Source organism: Odocoileus virginianus, chromosome 20 (assembly GCF_023699985.2).
Source record: "Odocoileus virginianus isolate 20LAN1187 ecotype Illinois chromosome 20, Ovbor_1.2, whole genome shotgun sequence".
NCBI lineage: Eukaryota > Metazoa > Chordata > Mammalia > Artiodactyla > Cervidae > Odocoileus > Odocoileus virginianus.
In genome coordinates this window covers 14,952,101-14,974,321 of record NC_069693.1, presented here as the reverse complement: position 1 = coordinate 14,974,321, position 22,221 = coordinate 14,952,101, and the positions used below count along the sequence as shown (strand labels likewise).

Sequence of the window (22,221 nt, the reverse complement as noted above, 5' to 3'; positions counted from 1 at the left end):
TACTTCAAACCTTCTTGACCCCCTAGTGGCCTTGGACAGAGTTGAAGCCCTGCAGTGTGGCATCTAAGACTGCATCATCTGCCCCCTCATCCTTGTCTCCCCATTTCCCAGTCTGTTTGTGCACATGCCCTTGTCTTTGAACGCTCTTCTCAATATTTACTTAGTTATTCTTGTGAATTCTCTTGGAAGCCCTCTTGATTACCAGCTGTCTCCTCTGGCCTCCTTCAGCCTCTGGACTTTCCGCAAGGTTGCCCAGACACTCCCCCGAGTTCCCCCATTACAGCCCTGATCACCCTGGGCTGTCACTGTCTGAAGGTGGGTCTGTCTACCCCAACTGGACTAAAAACCCAGTGAGGCCAGGCCTGGGGTTGTGTTGGTCTCTGTTGTGTCCCCAGCGTTGTTTACCTCAGAGCCTAGCTCAGAAGGAGCCTCAGTAAATGCTTATTAAGTGAGACAGTGGTTTGCTCTTCTCTCTGTCCCTCCCTGGATGTGGGCCTTAGCCTAGCCTCTAGATTTCAGTGTTTCAGTGTCGGCTTTTCATCTGTGCTGTTTACCTTGGTGTCCACAGGAGTGAAGAAAATTCCCATGTCAGCCACTGACTGGTTGAGTAGAGCTGACCCCAGGCCCTTTGCAGGACAGACTGCCCCAGGGTTGTGAGGGGACCTCCTTAGTCTTTGATCAATGCCCTCACTGCGCTCATGTAAAGATCCTCTTGAGCCACAGAGCCCCCGAACTTGGGCTGGTTGAGGTCAGAAAGAGCCCTTCCCCAAAGAGGTGGCTTCAGTGCAAGGCAGCTGCCTGGGCAACAGCTCAAGAACTTTATTGACCACGTGACTCCTGGGGGTGCTAATGGGGGGATACCCTCAGGCCCCGCCCCAGCAGCCTCCGCCGAAGTTCTTGGCTGAGCAGCTTCTGTTCCCTGCGGGCACCCCGTAGTACACTTCGGTTCTCCTGGGCCCTCCGGATCAGGTAAGGGATCACCTCCTCCAGGGAGCCATAGGGGATGGACTTGTACACAGCATAGCCAGCCTGCCCTGGAGGGAGAGTATTGGCAGGGTGTGGGCTCAAGTTTGGTGAGAGGCTCCCCTAGGCTCCATCTGGAACAGAGACTTCTATTTCTGAGAGCATGACAAATTAGGTGAGTTGGACAAAATCTCCTGCTGAAAAAACTAAAACTCCTGGAGTAAACATTAAAATAAAAAATTCTCGATGTATAGAACAGACTTTTGGACCCTATGGGAAAAGGCGAGGGTGGGATGATCTGAGAGAACAGCATCGAAACATGTATATTATCAAGTGTGAAACAGATCGCCAGTCCAGGTTGGATGCATGAGAGAAGTGCTTGGGGGCTGGTGCACTGGGATGACCCAGAGGGATGGGATGGGGAGGGAGGTGGGAGAGGGGCTTAGGATGGGGAACACATGTAAATCCATGGCTGATTCATGTCAATGTATGGCAGAAACCACTATAATATTGTAAAGTAATTAACCTTCAACTAATAAAAATAATTGGGAAAAAATAAAATAAAAAATTCTCAAAGTTATAAAAATGCTGAAAAGAGAATAAAGTGAAAGTGTGTCCGAGCAGGACACAACCTGCTCGGTCGTGTCCAACTCTTTGCAACCCCATGGACTATACAGTCCATAGAATTCTCCAGGCCAGAATACTGGAGTAGGTAGCCTTTCCCTTCTCCAGGGGATCTTCTCAACCCAGGGATCGAACCCAGGTCTCCCAAATTGCAGGTGGATTCTTTACTAGCTGAGCCACAAGGGAAGCCCAAGAATACTGGAGTGAGTAGCATATCCCTTCTCCAGGGGAATCTTCTTGACCCAGGAATCCAACCGTGGTCTCCTGCATTGTGGGTGAATTCTTTACCAACTGAGCTATTAGGGAAGCAAAGAGAATAAGGAATTTACTAATTCAAGAATTAAGAGAAAATGAGGGGCTTCTTTTGTAGCTAAGTGGTAGAGAATCTGCCTGCCAATGCAGGAGACAGGGGTTCAATCCCTGGTCCGGGAAGATCCCACATGCCACTGGACAACTAAGCCCACGTACCACAAATACTGACCCTACATGCCGCAACTACTGAAGCCCCCATGCCTAGGGCCCATGCTCTGCAATAGGAGAAACTGCAATGAGAAGCCCGTGCACTGCAACTAGAGAGTAACCCCCTGCTCACCACAGCTAGAGAAAAGACCACGGAGCAATGAAGACTTAGCACAGCCAAAAATAAGTTTAAAAATAAAAAAAAGAGAGAGAGAACCCAGAGCAGAAGGATTACACAAGAAGCGTTTCTTTCCTGAGGGCAAAACTGAGTTTCTGTCTAATGACTTCAAAGTTAAGGGGGTACAGAAATGGAGGCCTAAAGCATGACCAGGATTAAGAGTTACAAAGGAGAGCTTCCCCAGATTAAGTGTGAACCTCAAAATCTAGACACTCAGAGTAAGAGTTAACAATAAGTCAACTCTCCCATAAGGAAAGTTGGCCTTGACCATAAACAGAGCAAGGAAGAAAACAGAAATTCATCTCTGAGAGGTTGTGGCCATGGGTTGTGTGTCTGTGCACTCATTCACTTCAGTCATTGTCAGACTTTGCCTACAGGCTATGGACTGTTAGCTCACAAGGCTCCTCTGTTCATGAGATTCTCCAGGCAAGAATACTGGAGTGAGTTGCCATACCCTCCTCCAGGGGATCTTCCTGACCCAGGGATCCAACCTGCGTCTCCTGCATCTCCTGCATTGCAGGCAGATTCTTTACTGCCGAGCCACCGGGGAAGCCCGTTACCATGGGTTAGTCTCCTAAAATATTTGCAGCCCCAGTGTGGATCCTTGGGATATCTCTAGAAACCTCAAGCTGTGAAGTTAGGGTACAGTGATTTTGTACCCCTTAGCTCCTGGCAGAAGAAAACATAAATCTTCTGGTCTCGGGCCCTGGGGAACAATACAGTAAAGATAACAAAGCAGACGGGAAACAAGATACCAAGATCGAGAACCAAGATACCAAGATCAAGACAGAAACAACAGAACACAGATGCAGAGACACAGGCCCGTGAGGCCTTCAGATATGGGACAGACCTCTCTAGAAGGGCCTGCCACTGGGCTGGCTGCAGGCTGTTAATGGGAGCCTGGCCAGGCATAGTCTGGGAATGGGAGAAGGGATCTGTTTGTGAGGGAATGAGGCTGGGGCAGGTTAGGTGGGAGGTGGGAGTAGGGGCTGGGAGGAACTGATCACTTACATACCTAGTGCCAAGGAGACATGGTCACACATCCCCAGAAGTTGTCCAAAGCAGACTGGCCCATCTGGAGGAATGCCCAGCTCCCACATGCTACAAAAAAGGTCACATCATCAATCCAGACAGTGGCTGGATCCAGAGCTGAAAGTTAGCCACAGCACACTCATATGGCTCTTCTAGTTATTCAAATATTGAAGTATTTCCAAACTCACTGATAAATAACCATGGCCCTGGGACCCCTGAAAGCTCCCCGGTTAGTCTCAGCTCCTTTCCTGAAATGTTTGGGCTTCCCTATTCCCCAGCAAATAAGGGGCAGTTCCTTGTTCAGCTGGAGCCTACAGGTGTAGCAGGGGTTGAATATTTTGAATATTCTCCCCAGACCCCCTTTGAACCTACTGGCCCACACAGTCCTTCCCCTTGTCAACCAGCCTTTGGGCACTTATTTCCATTCCCCTACTTCATACCGCTTGGTTGCCTGGCGAACAGAGTCCTCATTGTGGGAAGCCACCATGAGGTGGCACATGGGGCCACGATGGGACACCTGGGTCAGCATCAGCTCCAGACAGCGGCTGTAACTGAAAGGAGATGAAGGGTCAGCTTATGGCACCTGGTGAGTTAGGGTCAGGCCCCAGAGACCGGAGATTTATGTCCTTGAGGGGCAGAGTGCCTAAGGCCTAGGACCCTGAAGTCAGGAAGTACCTACATCCCACCTGCCTCAGCCATGAGGGACATCTTTCTGAGCCTTTCTCTTCTCTTTAACAACACACGTTCACCTGTTAGCATTGTTGTGAGGATGGAGTGAGATGAGGGTAGACCTAAAGTCTTTGGCACAATGGCAGTCTCACAGCAAAGAGCCATGTCGCAGGACATGACATTTACCCACCGACATTCACTTCAGCAAAGTCTGCAGAGCAGGGTTAGCAACACCCCAAATGTCTGTAAGTGGGGGACTGGCTAAATGAGCATCCAGAGGATAGTGGATGGCCCCTGTGGGGGCGAGGACCCCCCCATGATTGCATGGGGATGTGGGTGGAAGTGAGCTCTGTCAGCCTGTTCATTTTTGTGTCATTTTGATTTTTGGGGGGGGGCTGTGCAGAGAGTGGTATGTGGGATCTTAGATCTTCAACTGGGGATCAAACCCACTCCCCTCAAAGTAGAAGCATGGAGTCCTTACCTCTGGACCACCAGGTAAGTCCCCATTTTGATTTTTGAATCATGTGAATGTATTATTTATTTAAAATCAATATTAAAATGTTAATAACATTTTATTATTAAATTAAATAATTGTTACTAATTAATATCATTGTTAAAATTAATAATATAATATATAGCAATATAAATAATTCAATAATTATTTATAATAAATAAATTAATTTATTATAAATAATTAAAACGTACTGTGCTGGAGAAGATGTGGAGAAACTGAAATTCTCCCACTGTGCTACTGTGAGTCTAAATGGCTGCAGCCACTTTGGGAAGCCATCTGGCAGTTCTTCAAAAAGTTAAACGTGGGGTGACCATAGCCAAGTGAAGTGAGTGAAGTCGTTCAGTCGTGTCCGACTCTTTGCAACCCCACGGACTGTCACCCACCAGGCTCCTCCATCCGTGGGATTTTCCAGGCAAGCGTATTGGAGTGGGTTGCCAGGAGTGACCATAGGACCCAGAAATTCCAATCCTAGAGAGTTGGACTTTTAAGAGAATTTAAAATGTACATTTACCAAAAAAATATGTACATGAATGTTCACAGCAGCACTGTCCACAACTGACAAAAAGTGTCAACAATCCAAATAGCCATCAATTGATGAATGGATAAATCAAATGTGCTCTCTCCATACAATGGAATATTATTCAACTGTAACAAGGAATGAAGCACTGACACGCTACGACATGGTTGAACCTTAAAAGCATTATGCTGAGTGAAAGAAGCCAGGTACAGAAGGTCACGTATTGTGTGACTCCACTAATATGAGATGTCCAGAATAGACAAATCCATAGTAACGAAAAGTAGATTAGTGGCTTCCAGGGCCTAAGGGGATGGGAATTATGAGTGACTGCTAATGGACATTTGTATTAGCAAATTAGCAAATAGAAGGGGGAAAGGTGGAAGCAATGACAGATTTTCTCTCCTTGGGCTTCAAAATCACTGCATGGTGATTGCAGCCATGAAATTAGAAGATGATTACTTCTTGGCAGGAAAGCTATGACAACCCTAGACAGCGTGTTAAAAAGGCAAAGACATCACTTTGCCTAAAATCTCTATAGTCAAGGATGTGTTCTTTCTAGTAGTCTTGTACAGATGTGAGAGCTGGACTATAAAGAAGGCTGAGTGTCAAAGAAATGATGCTTTCGAACTGAGGGGCTAGAGATGACTCTTGAGAGTCCCTTGGAAAGCAAGGAGATCAAACCAGTCAATCCTAAAGGAAATCAACCCTGAATACTCTTTGGAAGGACTGATGCTGAAGCTGAAACTCCAGTACTTTGCAAACAGCTGACTCGCTGGAAAAGACCCTGACTCTGGGAAAGATTGAAGGCAGAAGGAGAAGAGGGTGACAGAGGATGAGATGGTTGGATGGCATCACTGATTCAATGGTCATGAACTTGGGCAAACTCTTGGAGATGGCGAGGGACAGGAAAGCCTGGCGAGCTGCAGTCTGTGGTGTCTCGAAGAGTCGGGCACAACTTAGCTACTGAACAAAAACAGCTGATGGATATGTGGGGTTTTTTTTTGTCTGTGCCATGTTTGTTTGTGTGTCTGTCTGTCTGCCTGTTTGTTTTGCTGAGGGATGTGGGACCTTAGTTCCCAGACCAGGGATCGAGTCCATTTTCCCCTGCAGTGGATCCTCAGAGTCTTAACCACTGGACCACCTGGGAAGTCCCAGAGTTTCTTTTTGAGATGATGAAAATGTTCTGAAATTGGTGGTGATGGCTGCACAGTTTGATGAATATACTAAAAGCCACTGAATTGTAGTTTAAAATATCAAATTGTATGGTATGTGAATTATATCTCAGTAAAAAAAAAGATTCCAAATGATTAAGCCCCTAGGACACAAATGTGCCTAGGAGGCTTCATGGGCTTTGGATGCAAGCTGAGCCTTCGTGGCTTGACCACTTTCTGTGGGGGCTTGGTAAGTCTCTGTGGCTGTACAGACCCCTCCTTGTCCACTGGGAAATGGAATCAGGCTTTGAAAGCTCCATAACAGGGCCTGGGGTCCAACTGGATTGCTACCGCAACCAGAATCCAACACAGGTCCTGATCTAAAACAAGTGATCAGCAAGTGTGTATTGAAAGAATAAATCTTTTCTTCTCAGGGCCATGAGATGATGGCCCCAGGAGCTCAGCCATGTCTCGCCTGTGATTAGAGGTGTATCAGAGTGAGGGTTCTAGAGTCAGTCTGCAAGTGCTAAGTCACTTCAGTCGTGTCCAACTCTGTGACTCGAGGGACTGCAGCCCGCCAGGCTTCTTTGTCTATGGGATTCTCCAGGCAAGAATAGTGGAGTGGGTTGCCATGTCCTCCTCCAGGGGATCTTCATGACCCAGGGATCGAACCTGCATCTCTGGCATTGGCAGGAGGGTTCTTTACTGCTACCGCCACCAGGGAAGCCAGTCTGCCAAGGCTCAGATCTTGGCACTGCCACTCACTAGCTCTGCAACCTTGGGTGAGAGATGTCACCTCTCTGTGCCTCAGTTCCATCCTCTGTGAAATAGAGAGCAATAGTATCTACTGCTTGGGGTTGTTTACTCATTCATTCACCAGACCTGTACCAAGCACCTCCCATGGAGCAGGAGCAGTATTAAGCACTGAGGACTCAGCAGTGAATAAGTTAGAAAACCCTGCCCTCCTGGGCCCACACTTTCATGGGAGAGAAAGACAATGAGCGACTGAATACCAAAGCTCTGCTGCCAATAAGTGCTGGGAGAAAAATAAATCCAAGAAGAGAAGGTGTGGTGTGTTTCAGTTTTTGGTAGGGAGGGCAAGAAGGTCCCCTGAGAAAGTCCCAACAAGTAAAGACTTAAAAAGGTGAGTGACTGAGCCCTGCCACATGGCCATCTGGAGGGAGAAGGTTCTGGGCACTGGGAACAAGAAGTGCAAAGTCCCTGGGGTCATCAAGGAGGCCAGTGTGGCTGGAGTGAAGTGAGTGAGGGGACAGGACTGCAGGCCACTGCGAGGATCTGGGGTTTATCAACAGTGTGCTGGGAGCTATGGGAGGATTTGAACTGAGGAGGGAGATTTGACATAGGTATTAACAGGCTCCCCGCTGGCGACAGGTTGGGGAGGGGTGACAGAGAAGGGAGCAGGCTGCTGTTCAGGTGGGACAGTGACAGTCTCTCTGGTCAGGGAGAGAGAGTGACCTGTAGACGCATGTAGGTTGCTGGACACTGTGGGGAATGAGCTCTAATCAAAGGTTAGATGCTAATGTTATTCCTCTCGAGGCCGGCAGAGGATGAGATGGCTAGATAGCATCACTGACTCAATGGACATGAATTTGAGCAAACTCTGGGAGATAGTGAAGGACAGGGAAGCCTGGCATGCTGCAGTCCATGGGGTCACAGAGTCAGACACAACTTAGCTACTGAACAACCACAGCAACAATTATTCATCTTAGAGGCCGGCCTGCCCGTGTCCCACCTCTGAGTGGTAGCCTCATAGTCAGGCTGAGTGGGATCTTCGGTTCCCTGGAGCCAGGCCATCTCTCTCTCCTTGTCCAGATACGCCCCTCGTACCAACTTCACTCCAAAGGCCAGGCCAGCCCTGTCTGCGACCTCAGCGTCCCGCCTCAGCCGCTCATAGGTGTCCTGGTGGAGCACATGGGCAGCTTCAGATCAAGGCGCTGGGACCCCGGCCTGCAGCCCCTTGTCCCCGACCACAGCCCCCATCCCCGGAGTGCACCACACACCTTCAGATAGGCCTGGTAAGTGTTCCACACCCAGGGCCCGCCTTCCCTGGAGCTGTTCCAGCGCGTGGCCAGGGCAGCCACCAGCAGAGAGAGGGCTGGGTTCAGGGAGGTGTACTCAGCATCCACCAGGAGCCTCACGCGCTGTGCCCGGGCGTGCTGAGGGTTAGAGGGACTGCGGTTGGGCCCCGGGGGTGACCAGCAAGCAGATGCGGTGGAGGCAGGCCTCGGCAGAAGCTGTTACCTGTACCACCCGCTGCAAGCGACTCAGAGAGGCCTGGAGATGTCGTGTTTGCTCGGTGTTGAGGCAGGAGACCTGGAGGTCCTGGGGGGCAGTGGGGAGGCAAGGTGACTCAGGCCTTCTGGACCCTTCCAGAGCCCAAGCCTCCTCTCCCCCACCAGCAGGCAGGGAAAAAAATTTAGAAATTACTAGAAATCTGGAAAGCAGCTGTGTCATATAGATACTATTTATTGAGGTATAATACATGGATGGACGGGCTTCCCAGGTGGTGCTAGTGGTAAAGAACTTACCTGCCAATGCAGGTAAGAGACGCCGGTTCTATCCCTGGACCAGGAAGATCCCCTGGAGGAGGGGATGGCAACCCACTCCAGTATTCTTGCCTGGGAAATCCCATGGACGGAGGAGCCTGGCCAGTTATAGTCCCGTGGGGTCACACAGAGTCGAACATGACTGAAGCGACTTAGCACGCGCACACACACACACACGGGTTGAGAGCCCAGAATTTGAGTTTGAATTTTGGCTCCACCATTCACTGTGTGGCCTTAAACAAGTCATGTAACCTATCTGGGCCTCAATGTTCTCCTCTGTAAAATGGGGGTGATTATAGTATCTACCTCATTCAGTTGCTGTGTGGATAAAAAAATGGGTTAATATGTGAGAAGTGCCTGGCCATAAACAGGACAGGACAGGGCCAGCATATGATAAGTGCTCAGTGTTTTTGTTGTTTTGTGTGTACTCAGTCATGTCTGACTGAGACCCCATGGACCATAGCCTGCCAGGCTCTTCTGTCCATGGGATTTCCCAGACAAGAATACTGGGGCGGGTTGCCATTTCCTCCTCCAGGGGATCTTCCTGATCCAGGGATCAAACCCATGTCCCTTTCACCTCCTGCTTTGGTAGGCAGATTCTTTACCAGTGTACCACCTGGGAAGCCCTCAGCACTCAATACATGTTATTACTGTTATAATAATAGGTGACTTCAAATGCCATCTTATGTATTTAATCTTCACCATGATCCTAGTAGGCAGATGTTATTCCAAGCTCCATTTTCCAGTGAGAAAACCAAAGCTGGGAAAGTGAAGTGACTTAGAATTAGCATCTAGGAACAGTAACCAGCTCCTAATAAGAGTAATGAGTGTTTTACCTTGCATTAGTTTTTCAGGATGCCTCATTGCAACTCACAAGGCTCCCCTGGTCTGACCTTTATTCTACCTCCTCCGACTCTTTGCCTCGCTCACTGCTCTCCGGCCTCACTGGCCTCCCGGCTACTCTTTGAACATGCCAGGTACCTTCCCACCTCAGAGCCTTTGCTCTGGCTGTTCCTTCCACCTGGAACACTGTTCCCCTAGATGTCCATCCACCCGACTCCAACCTCTCAACAGGGTCTTTATTTTCTCTGGTTTGATTTTGCAACTCTCTAGCTAGGGCTTTCCCTTCCCCTTCCTCAGCCTTATTTTTCCCTACAATGCTTGTTTTTTAAAATTAATTTATTTATCTGGCTGTGCAGGGTCTTAGTTGCAGCATGCAGGATCTTTTAGTTGCAGCACTCGAATTCTTAGTTGTGAGATTTGGGATCTAGTTTCCTGACAGGGATCGGATCTGGGCCCCCTGCATTAGGAGCATGGAGCCTTAGCCACTGGACCACCGGAGAAGTCCTTGTTGTTGTTCAGTTGCTAAGTCATGTCTGACTCTTTGCAACCCCATGGACCGCAGCACACCAGGCTTACTTGTGCTTCACTCTCTCTCAGATTGTGCCCAAACTCGTGTCCATTGAGTTGGTGATACCATCCAACCATCTTATTCTACAATGCTTATTTATACATGTTCCATATGCCGCTTTGAGGTTTTTTTTAAAAAATAATTAAACATTTTTCACACACTTATGAATAGAGCGAAGAGAGGGCAGAGTTTTTCTGTGTCTGTCTCTGCACTACCCTCCACATATGAATCCAAGATCACTTCTAATAAACAGGAACCTTTCAGAAGAGCTCAAGTGAAAAGGCGGTTTACTAATACAGGAAAACTCTCAGAACCCAATTTCAAATGTACCTACTTAATCTGCATTAATTACTGTGATTCCCTAAAACAATTAAGTAAACATAATTTCCAATTTACAAATAAGGAAACTGAGACCCAGAGGGTAACCTAACCTTTACAAAGAACGAATTTCCTGGCTGGGTGCACTTGCGCGCGCCCCCTCCCCACCATGTGACCGGCAGCCGAGCAAGTCTGCACTCGGCTTTGGTTTTTTGTCTTAACTTTTTATTGGACTTTTTTTTTTGCTTTTATTGTTGCTTTTTTGGGCTTCCCCATTGGCTCAGTGGTAAAGAATCCACCTGCCAATGCAAGAGACTTGGAGACACAGGTTCAGTCCCTGGGTTGGGAAGCTCCTCTGGAGGAGGAAATGGCAACTCACTCCAGAATTCATTCTCTCGCTCCTGGAGAATGTCATGGACAGAGAAACCTGGTGAGCTGCAGTCCATGGGGTCTCAAAAGAGTCAGGCAAGACAGCACAGCACACATAGCTGCGTTACAATGATGTGTTAATTTCTGCTATACATCTAAGTGAATCAGTTATACATATACATAGTGTCCTTTGTTGGATTTCCTTCACCAGGTCACCAGAAAGCATTGAGTAGAGTTCTCTGTGCTATACAGTAGGTTCTCATTAGTTATCTACATTACATATAATGCTGTATATGATTGCCAGAAGAAATATCAATAACCTCAGATATGCAGATGACACCACCCTTATGGCAGAGAGCAAAGAAGAACTAAAGAGCCTCTTGATGAAAGTGAAAGAGGAGAGTGAAAAAGTTGGCTTAAAACTCAACATTCAGAAAACTAAGATCATGGCACCCAGTCCCATCACTTCATAGCAAATAGACGGGGAAACAATGGAAACAGTGACAGACTTTATTTTCTTGGTGTCCAAAATCACTGCAGATGGTGACTGCAGCCATGAAATTAAAAGACATTGGCTCCTTGGAAGAAAAGTTATGACCAACTTAGATAGCATATTAAAAAGCAGAGACAATATTTGCTAACAAAGGTCCATCTAGTCAAAGCTGTGGTTTTTCCAGTAGTCATGTATGGATTTGAGAGTTGGACTATAAAGAAAGCTGAGTGCTGAAGAATTGATGCTTTTGAACTGTGGTGTTGAAGAAGACCCTTGAGAGTCCATTGGACTGCAAGGAGACCCATCCAGTCCATTCTAAAGAAAATAAGTCCTGAATATTCATTGGAAGGACTGATGCTGAAGCTGAAACTCCGATACTTTGGCCACCTGATACAAAGAACTGACTCATTTGAAAAGACCCTGATGCTGGGAAAGATTGAAGGCAGGAGGAGAAAGGGATGATAGAGGATGAGATGGTTGGATGACATCACCAACTCTATGGACATAAGTTTGAGTAAGCTCTGGGATTTGGTGATGGACAGGGAAGCCTGGCGTGCTGCAGTCCATGGGGTTGCAAAGAGTCAGACACAACCGAGCGACTGAACTGAACTGATATATGTCAATCCCAATCTCCCAGTTCATCCTACCCCCGACCCTTGGTATCCATATGTTTGTTTTCTATATCTTTGACTCTGTTTCTGCTTTGCAATAGGTTCATCTGTACCATTTTTCTAGATTCCACATATATGCGTTAATATATGATTTGTTTTTCTCTTTGGCTTTGACTTGAATGATTGTCTCTTGCAAGTAAGTGCCTCAAGGACGTATATTTTGTTTATCTTGGTCAGCATCGCCACCCCTCAATGGACATGAGTTTGAGCAAGCTCTGGGAGATGGTGAAGGACAAGGAAGCCTGGCATGCTGCAGTACATGGGGTCGCAAAGAGTCAGACATGATTGAGTGACTAAACAACAACAGTCTCCACCCCTAGCACAGCACTTGGAACATGGTACATGTTCAACAGACATTTAAGGAATTGTTACACATTTGTAACAGGGATATTCCCTGGTGGCTCAGAGGGTGAAGAATCTGCCAGCATTGCTGGAGGCCTGGGTTCAATCCCTGGGTCAGGAAAATTCCCCTGGAGAATGGAATCGCAACCCACTCCAGTAATTCTTGCCTGGAGAATCCCATGGACAGAGGAGCCTGACGGGCTACAGTCCATAGGGTCACAAAGAGTTGAACACGACTGAAGCGACTTAGCACACACACACACACACACACACACACACACTCACTCATGGACAGGATGGATATGGACCCCATCCTGGGGATGAAGACTCTCTCCAGAAGAGAGGAGTGAGGGGCACCTACCTGCCCAGTCAGGGAATCGTCTCTCCCCGTGGAGCATCATCCAGGGGAGTTCTGGGGTGTGAGCAGCTGGTGGAGCCGCCACCCTCACAGGGGGCCGACCCGGCCCTCATTTACCCTTCACCACCATCTGAGGTGGTGACTACTGTCACCCCCATTTTACAGAGGGGACACAGAAGTGAAGGCACGGAGATGTGAAGTTACTCGTCTAAAGTCACACAGCCTGACCTAGGATTTAAACCTCAGCTTGTCCAGAGCCTGAGTACTTAGCCGTCACCCTGTACGCCCACCCACAGGCAGAGAGGAAACCCTTGCCTCAAATATAGGTAAAGCTGTTAGGACAGTGTGTGGCACGTTGTGAGTGGTCGGTAGGTTCTCCACCATTAATATGCTGTTCCAAACTCACTTGCTTCATTTATTTACTCACTCGTTTGACATGTTTATCACATCCTGTCTAGGTGCTAGAGCCTGGGACATGGCCGTGAACAGGACAGTCATAAATCGTGCTGTGGAACCGGTGACTGTGAAGACCACGGATGGGTGGGGGCTGGGATCTGGGGTGGGGGTGGCAGGGCGGCTCTGACATGGGGACAGGAAGAAGGGACAGCTTTAGGGAGACACAGGCCAGTGTGGGACCCAGTGGGTGTGAAAGTCTGGGGGACACCCAGGGGGAGGTTTGGTGCAGGGGGAAGGTCAGGGGAAAGGCTGGGCCTGGAGACAGAAAGGTGGGCATCATTAACGCAAAGTGGGGAAACTGAGGCTGGAGGGGTGGGTGAGAAGGCCCTTTTGAGGAGAGTGAGGAGCAGGCCTGGGCCTCGCCCTCGACCTCCATATTTGAGTGTCAGGCAGAGTAAACTTAACGAAGACTGAGAATGAGCCGGGAGAGATGGAAAAGGAGGAACACCAGGTCTGTCTGATGGTGTTGGGGAAGACAAGGGAAGTGATGACACAGAAGGAGGAGGGCCCCTCTGTCATGGTGAAGGTGCCTGCCTGGCAAGGGTTTTAGTCCTGAAAACTGCCCTGGGAAGAAATTACTGCCATTGCCACGTGCGCGTGAAAAGGTGAGGAAGGGGTGAAGCTTGTTGCGCCCCAAAGCTGATCCTTTAGGCACTGTTCTATGTGTTCTGTGATGCATTAAAAGAATTACAAATTAAAAAACAAACATCAGCAGGTCCCAGGCAGTGTTATTTGGTGGTGATGGAGACTCAGAGGCCACCTGGGTGCCCATCCCAGGAGAGGTAAACCAGAAGCCCAAATTAGAAACAGTGGATTAGGACTTCCCTTGTGGTTCAGGGGTTAAGAATCCGCCTACCAGATTTGATTCCTGGTCTGGGAAGACCCCACATGACTCAGAGCAACTAAGCCGGTGCACCACAGCTACTGAAGCCCGGGCACCCTAGAACCTGTGCTCCCCACCAAGAGAAGCCACAACAGTGAGGAATCTCATGTACCACAATTAGAGTGTCCCCCACTCTCCCCAACTAGAGAATGTCCAAGCGCAGCAATGAAGACCCAGGACAGCCAAAAAGAAAGAAATAGGTAATTTTAAAAAATGGATTAGATGTACACAGAGATGCTTGGAGGGAGCTAAAAATCAGAGTGCTCAGTGGAAAAACATAAGAAACAGAATGCAATAGATAACATAATGTTGTTTAGTTGCAAAGTCCTGTCTGACTCTTTATGACCCCATAGACTGTGGTGTGCCAGGCTTCTCTGTCCTTCACTATCTCTAGGAGTTTCCTCAAACTCATGTTCATTGAGTTGGTGATGCTGTCTAACCACCTAATCCTCAGCCGCTTCCTTCTCCTCCTGCTCTCCATCTTTCCCAGTATCAGAGTCTTTTTCAACATAATGATGAATGTTACTTGTAGATATTTAAAACTATACCCAACCCCCAGATTGATGGAGAAGGGCACAAAGGAACTTTCTGCAGGGTTGGAAATGTTCTGTACGTTGATAGGGATTATAGTAGCTCCAGTGTGTATTTGTCAAAGCTCATCAAAAGGTACATTTACAATGTATGCATCTCACTGTATATAAATTTTTCCTGAAAAGAAATGACTTATGAGCTCTAGTTGATAATATGCATTCTGAAGCATTTGGGGGAGAAGCATGCTGATGTCTGCAAATTACTTTGAAATGCATCAGAAAATAAGATGGGTGAGTGGATGGATAAAGTAATGGATATGATTTAAAAGCAACGATAGTTAAATGTTAACAACGGCAGGTGTTCACCATAAAGTTCTTTAGATTTTTCTGTATGTTTGAAAATTTTTGTAATAAAATGTTGGAAAAATATGCCCCCAAATAGCATATATTTGGCAAAACCACATCATGGTAACAAAAAGATGTATATTATACAAGGTGAAGTGATTACTGATGGCGGGGAAGGTAGAAATAAGATAGGGAAATAAAGAATTTAAATGAAAGAATGAATGAGTGAATGAATGAACCAAAACCCCTATGGTCTAATCATAACTCCTAGCTAGTTAGCACACACTAGCATAGCTGAATTGATTGAAAAAATATTGGTTACTTTTTAATTGGTAAAGAGCTACTGTCTTCATTGATCCTACGAGAGCTCCTGGCTCCCAGGCCCCTAGCCTAGAATCCCCAGGTGACCCATATTCCGGTTACTCTCCAACCATGCCCCAGGGCAGTAACCCCATTTATTCTGATAGTTCTAAGCCTGGGAAGTAGAGATAGTTAAATATTTAGAACATTCCGCTGCCAGGTGTCTGCTGCCTTTGCATTCCCCACCAACCATTCAGTCTCCCCCAACATGTGGTCCTTACCTGTCCAGAGTCCATGGTTTCTGCCAGCCTCTCAGGGCTCAGCTCCAAAGACTCCCCTGGCCTTCGGACCCATGAGGTGAGCTCCTTCTGGAATGGGACGGTGGGTGGGGCGGTGAGGGGGACCTGATGGGCAACCGCCCCTTCCCTCCCACCCAGCCGGTCCTTACACAGAGCCGAGTGCTCATCAGCGCCGTCATCTTCAGCTGCATAAGGGCATTTCCCATCGGGTCAGGTGTCTCCAGGAGGCCTCGTGACAGGTCCACGCATCGCAGCATCGCGCTGAGGTTCCCTTCATACCAGGCCTCGCTGCCCAGCCAGCGGGCATCAGGGCCAAGAGCCCACTCGCCCCCTTCCCGCCAGCCTCCCGGCCTCCCTAGGCCCGGGCCCCTCTACTCACCCCGTCTTGGCAGCCGAGTCTGGCTCCTCCTCGATGGGCACTGCCAGCAGGGGCCGCAGGCCTAGGGTCTGGAGCTGTAGGACACAGCCCCTCACCTCCTCGGTGGTCTCACCAGCCACAAACTGCCCGTAGATGGATGCTCGGAGAAGCGCACCCGAGAGCCGGGAGCCCAGGAGTCGCTGAGACCAGGCTTGGAGCTGGGGTGACAGGGAGCAGGGGCTCAGAACCAGGCCCCGGGAACTTCCTGGGTTAGTCCCCCCGGGATCGCTGCTCACCGCCAGGCCGTGGGTGACCAGAGGCGGCCAGGCACACAGCCGTAGCACGAACAAAGCCCGGGTCAGTTCTCCCGTGCCTTTGAGGTGGAAGGCCCCACCATCAAAGCTGAGGGGCTGCCAGCCCCCCGGGGAGGGGCCAGCTTGGGAGCAGAGCATACGACAGGTCCGGAGCATCAGGAGCCCTTCACCACTTCCACACTGGGTCAGGGGGCTTTGGAGGCAGCTGGTCTACCCAGTGCCCCTTGCTCGGCCAGGGACAGTGACTGATTAACCAGACAGTAGCCAGGGAAAGGCAAGTCTTTAGGATCACAGACTCCTTGAGGCGCAGTTAATTATTAACTTATAGGGACATAGTTCAGAATAACGGGGACAGGAAAGGAAAGCCCCCCTCAAAACCTCAATGACCCTCAGCATAACAGCTCACAATTATTAGGCACCCGTCATATGCCAATGGTTATTAAGTCAGAGTGCTCTGGGAGCCAAGCAGTGTGGCTTTGTGATATTGGGAAAGTTATTAAACATCTCTTGTAGCAATTGCTTCATCTTAAAGTGGGAGAGAGTGTAGTTTGCAAATACATATCTTTAATCTATCTGTTCTATATTAAGTATATATCCTAGAGAACTTGAACATGGACATCAGGAAACATGTACAGGAAGAAGTGTTCACAACAGCATTTTTTCAATAGCCCTAAATGGGAGCTACCCAAATTTCCATCAGCTCGAGAATGGAGAAACACACTGTGGTAAGATTCATATGACAGGCTACTATACAGCAATGAAAAAAGAATAAACTACTGCTGCATACAACCACATGGATGAATCTCACACACATGTTGTGTGAAAGAAACCAGACGCCAAACAGGACATGCTGTCTTATTCTAGTCAATAAAGTTGAAAGCAGGGATAATGAAATGGCAATATAGTGTGTGGGGGGATGGGTACACACATGGGTGGTAAAACTATAAAGAAAAGACAAGCAAGGAAATCATCATCACAAAAATCAGAAAGGGATCAGAGGAGTTGTAACCAGGTGGGGTCTGATGGGGGCTTCTATGCCCTTTTTTCATAACCTGATAATGATTCACAATTGTTCATATTGTAAGGGTTTTAAAATATATTCTATTTTCCATCCCACCCACTATCAAGATTGGCGTGGGGAAGTTTGCTTAGTATTTATTTGGCTGTGTCGGGTCTTAGTTGCAGCACTTGGGACCTTTAGTTGTGGCATGTGGGATCCAGTTCCCTGACCGAGGATGGAACCTGGGCCTCCTGCATTGGGAGGGCGACGTCTTAGCCACTGGACCACCAGGGAAGTCCTTAAACTTTTTTTTAGTTACATGTACAGTTTTAAAAATTATTTAAAAATTAAAATAGCACAAAAGGAAATGAAGTGAAACAGTCTTTCTCCAACTACTCAATTTCAGTCCCTCAATTTCATGCCTCCAAGGCAATGATGTATCCTTGGAGAGGATAGTTTGCATAAAAATGAACTTATATAACTCCTTTTTGTATATAAATGAGAAAATATTATTTGTCCCTTTGCACATTGACTTTTTTTTTACTTAATGTATTTTGAAGGATTATGCTCATCTCAGCACGTATAACTATATCTCAAATTTGAGAGCTTTTATGTTATTTCTTCCTTTAATCTTTTGTAGATTTTTGGAGCTTTCTTTGTGGGAAGGATTTTAATAATAAGTTCAATTTCTTTAATAAATATAAGGCTCTTCATATTTTCTATTGCATCTTGGGTTAACTCTCATATGTTGTATTTTCCCAGGAATTTGCATTTCATCTAACTTGTCAAAGCCCTTGGCACAAAGTTGTCATAACATTCTCTTTATACCCTTTTAAGGGTAACAGAATTTTTTATATCATTTTCTTTCTTTATTTTCGGCTATGCTGGGTCTTTGGTGCTGCACAGGCTTTTCTCTAGTTCCGGCGAGTAGGGAGCTACTCTTCACTGCAGTGCACGGGCTTCTCTTGTTGCAGAGCACGGACTCCAGGGTGTGTGGGCTCCAGTAATTGTGGCTCACAAGTCCTGAAGCACAGGCTCAGTAGCTGTGATGCACAGGTTTAGTTGCTCCACGGCAAGTAGGATCTTATCGGACCAGGGACCGAACTCGTGTCCCCTGCATAGGCAGGGGGATTCTTAACCACTGGATTACTAGGGAAGTCCCTAGAGAAGATATTTTTTTTTATTTCTCAGTTGGCAGGTGTTACTCCCCCCCTCCCCAACCCCCGCTTGCTTATTCTTAAGGAGATAGGACCAAACAGCAGATGAGTTGCTTTCATTTGTGGATCTCAAAGGTTAATGGTGATAGAAGGAGATTATTGAACCGAGAAATAATTTGCTCCTCTCTCAAATTAGGCATAGATGAGCCACACTTACGTTGAACTAGTGATGTGTGTGGCTGTCTTCTATTTCTTATTTTGGAAATAGGAGGCATTTCCTATTAGCAGGAGAAATAAAACCCACTCTCTGACATCTGACATTGTGTTAACTGATCAGGAGAATTTGGTTCTTCACCCAGGGTAGAGATGTGGCGGGTGCACTGAGGTGTGGTAATGAGATTATCAGTCTGATGTTGATATTTATGTATGTGAAAAGTACAGACTGTCCCAAGATGGGGCAATCAGAACTAGGGGTGAATTCTTTAAGGTTATTGAGCAAGAGGGATGAGAAATGGAAAGTCTCATCTGTAGTTAACCTTGAGGTCTGTCCTAAGAGAGAAGGTTCCAGTAGCCTTGGAGGAGCTTAAGTGAAGCTCCCAGATGGTCATTCTATGGGTGATGGTCCTTCAAGGTGAGAGTGAAAGAAGCTTTAATATTAGCTCAGAGGCAGGGCAGAGTTCTAAGTGGGAGACCAGTCCTCAGAGTCCTCTCATTGGCTCTGACTGGGGTTCACCTCAGAACTGGGGTTCGCCTGGTGAACCCTAAGCCAATCACTGGGCTTGGAAAATTAGACACTCTGGTTGGCCAGTTCTGAGAGGTATGCCTATTGGTGGAGCTCCAGGTAAAGCGGGGGCTTGGTACAGAACAGGTCTGAAGCAGGGGACCTAGGCACTGATGCTTCCCAAGAGAAGACTGCATATCACCAGGAAAAGGGTGAATAAACACTGGATGACAGAACAACTGAGCTCATGAGTGACTGATGGTTCTGCGAGAGAATACATAAACTTAGAAAAGAGATTGGCATGTGGAAACAGCTCATAAATGCTGTTCATCTGTTGTTGTTTTAACTGTTCAGTGGCTTCCTGTCTCCCAGAGGGTAAACTACAATCCTTCATAATATATCTTTGCCCATCTCACCAACCTCAATTCCTACCACTGCCTGTTATTCTCCAGCCTCAATTTTAGGAAGATCCCTTCCCACGCTGTGTTCTTGGGGTCCTCTGCGCCTCGATGCCCTACACAGCTACTTCGCCTTTAATATTGGGGCTCAGTGACCGCACCATGCAGAGGACACTCTACCACGACACAGACACCCTGAGCTCCAGATCCCAATACACAACCAATCTTCTGGTATATTGATTCTTCTCAAACGGGCCGGTACTGCCCCCTGGTGGGATTTCCGGGAAATTGCCCGAACGTTCTTGGTGGCCGCATTATGGAGGCTGAGCCCAAACCGTAGGCTGAGCCCGGAAGAATTAATGCTTTCAAAATTAATGCTTTCAAATTGTGGTGTTGGAGAAGACTCTTGAGAGGACCATGGACAGCAAGACGATCAGTCCGTCCCAAAGGAAACCAACCCTGAATATTCATTGGAAGGACTGATGCTGAAGCTGAAGCTGCAAGAATTTGGCCACCTGATGTGAAGAACTAACTCATTGGAAAAGACCCTGATGCTGAGAAACATTGAGGGCAGGAGGAGAAGGGAGCGACAGAGGATGAGATAGTTGGATGGCATCATTGACTCAATGGACATGAGTTTGAGCAAGTTCCAGGAGATGATGGACAGGGAAGCCTGGCATGCTGCAGTTCATGGGGTTGCAAGGAGTCGGACGCGACTTAACCACTGAACAACAGACATTCAGAGGCCAGGGTCAAGGCAGCCTGAACACTGCGTCTGCATCCTCAACAACTTGAAAAGATCTTTAAAAGCATTCATATGGGTACAAAGAAAAGTTTATAATTATCTAAAATTAATATAACACAAATACACATGCATGCATATTTGGGGGATGGTTTGAAGTATACTTTTTTCTGAAATGAAACTGTATCATAAATAGAATGACAAATATAATTTAGTGTTTGTTCAGAATGGTACCAAGAGTTGTTCAGCATATCAGAAAAATCATAATACCATCTATGAGATATACTTTAATGTTGTATAATACAGAGAAAGAAATATGCATATAATCACAAGTATTCAGTGTGATAAATTTCAGAAAGTGACAACACCTTTGTAACTAGCACTCAGGTCAGGGAACAACATTATCAGTCCCCTAGAAACCCTCCTTGGGTCCCTTTCAAGTCACTGTTTCCCTCTCCCCCAAAGGAAACCACCTTTGCCATAAATCAGTGTTGACTTTTTAACTTTAAAGAGTTGAAATCATACGGTATATTCTCTTTTGAGTCTTTTGGAGTCAATATTGTGTTTGTGAGATTCAACCATGTTGTCAGTCAGTAGTTCATTTATCTTCATTGTCATAGTAACTGTTGGATGAATACACGATTTCATTGGGCTTCCCTTGTGGCTCAACAGTAAAGTGTCCGCCTACCAAAGAAGAAGACGTGGGTTTGATCCCTGGGTCAGGAAGATGGCCTGGAAAAGGAGATGGCAACCCACTCCAGTATTCTTGCCTGGAGAATCCCATGGACAGAGGAGCATGATGAGCTTCAGTCCATGGGGTCAGTCAGACATGACTTAGTGACTGAGCATGCATGCATGGGTATGCATGTGTTCAGAATTAGTAGATACAGCCAGTTTGGCAAAATGGTTGTATTGATTCACACTTCCATGAGCACATGCTTTTTCCTGACCATTTTTGTTGAGTTTTGTTTTTCTTTTTTCTTCCTGTCCTCAGGCACACAGAATGAATGAACCACTCTCCTTGGTTCATGATGCAATCTGATCCATGCAAGTTCCCTTCTCTGATCATAAGAAATCGGCTGTCATAAAATATATTGATTTTCTTTTGTGAATCCCTCTGTATTTAACTGATTTCCCACTTTTACTGCCTCCCTTGTCCCAGGTACTAGCCCCTTGCATTACCCCAGGGCTCTAAGACCCTGCACTGGGCAGCGCTCTCGTTGTGCTTGGGTTCTGACACCTTACCTCGGGGGGTGTCATGGCTCTCCACCCAGCACACACATGTGCATGCACACACACACACACACTCGTGTAGTCTTTGAGATTGCTTTAGCCTACAAAATACCATTAGGACTGAAAGCTCTTATTTTTTTCTCTTAGTTTATTTTTTAAAATAAATATTTATTTATTTGGCTGCCCTGGCTGTTAGTTGTGGCACCTGGGATCCCCAGTTTTCCTTACGGCACACGAGATTTTTTTTTTTTTCCAGTTAAGGCATGTGGGATCTAGTTCCCTGACCAGGGATTCAACCCAGGCCCCCTGCACTGGGAGCACAGAGTCTTAACCACTGGACCACCAGAGAAATCTTTCTTTTATCTTTAATCCTTCCTTTTCATAGTTTTATTGCCTTTTTTATTCATAATCCTAATGGCTTTCTTTTCTATGTAGTCAGATTTGTATATTTTGTTAGTTTAAAAGATCATACTTCTGGATTTTTAAACAAGAATCTGCATTTTTCCTTTAGTTTATTTGATTTAATTTTCTTATTCCTTCTTCTTTCTTTGGGTTTATTCTATGGTTCATTTATTAGTTTCTTAAGATAGTCACCTCATAACTTTGGAGCTTTCTCCTTTTCTAGTATACGTATTTAAGGGTATAATTTTTTTTTCCCCAAAGTTCTGCTTTTGATGCCTCTCACAAGTTCTGATAGGTAGTATTTTCATTTTCTTCCAGTACTAGATAGTCTTCATTTCCCCATGATTTCCTTTTCTTAACCTAACTTGAGCCCATCCAATTTGGTTTGTATGGAATGTGGAATAAAGGCACCACATTGCAGAGTCTGGCAAGCGTGTGGTGCTCTAG

General features: G+C 46.8%; 1 protein-coding gene across 3 annotated transcripts; it reads right to left on the bottom strand.

Moving 5' to 3' along the window:
- Nucleotides 1–795: 795 nt before the first annotated feature.
- On the bottom strand, nucleotides 796–16,391 carry PRODH2 (proline dehydrogenase 2). 3 transcript variants are annotated; one of them, XM_020871848.2, is made up of 10 exons: nucleotides 16,104–16,390; nucleotides 15,829–16,025; nucleotides 15,599–15,737; nucleotides 15,432–15,518; nucleotides 8,370–8,450; nucleotides 8,129–8,284; nucleotides 7,861–8,027; nucleotides 3,697–3,807; nucleotides 3,240–3,325; nucleotides 796–1,034 (listed from the first exon to the last, which is right to left on the bottom strand). In XM_020871848.2, the coding sequence occupies exons 1-10, from the start codon at nucleotides 16,275–16,277 to the stop codon at nucleotides 847–849; spliced, it is 1,386 nt and encodes a 461-aa protein (XP_020727507.2). In that variant the 5' UTR covers nucleotides 16,278–16,390; the 3' UTR covers nucleotides 796–846. The 3 variants fall into 3 exon arrangements, with proteins under 3 accessions (XP_020727507.2, XP_070307929.1, XP_070307928.1); XM_070451827.1 differs by lacking the exon at nucleotides 796–1,034 and adding an exon at nucleotides 1,042–1,883 and having other exon boundaries at nucleotides 16,104–16,391; XM_070451828.1 differs by lacking the exon at nucleotides 8,129–8,284 and having other exon boundaries at nucleotides 16,104–16,391.
- Between the last annotated feature and the right edge of the window lie 5,830 nt (nucleotides 16,392–22,221).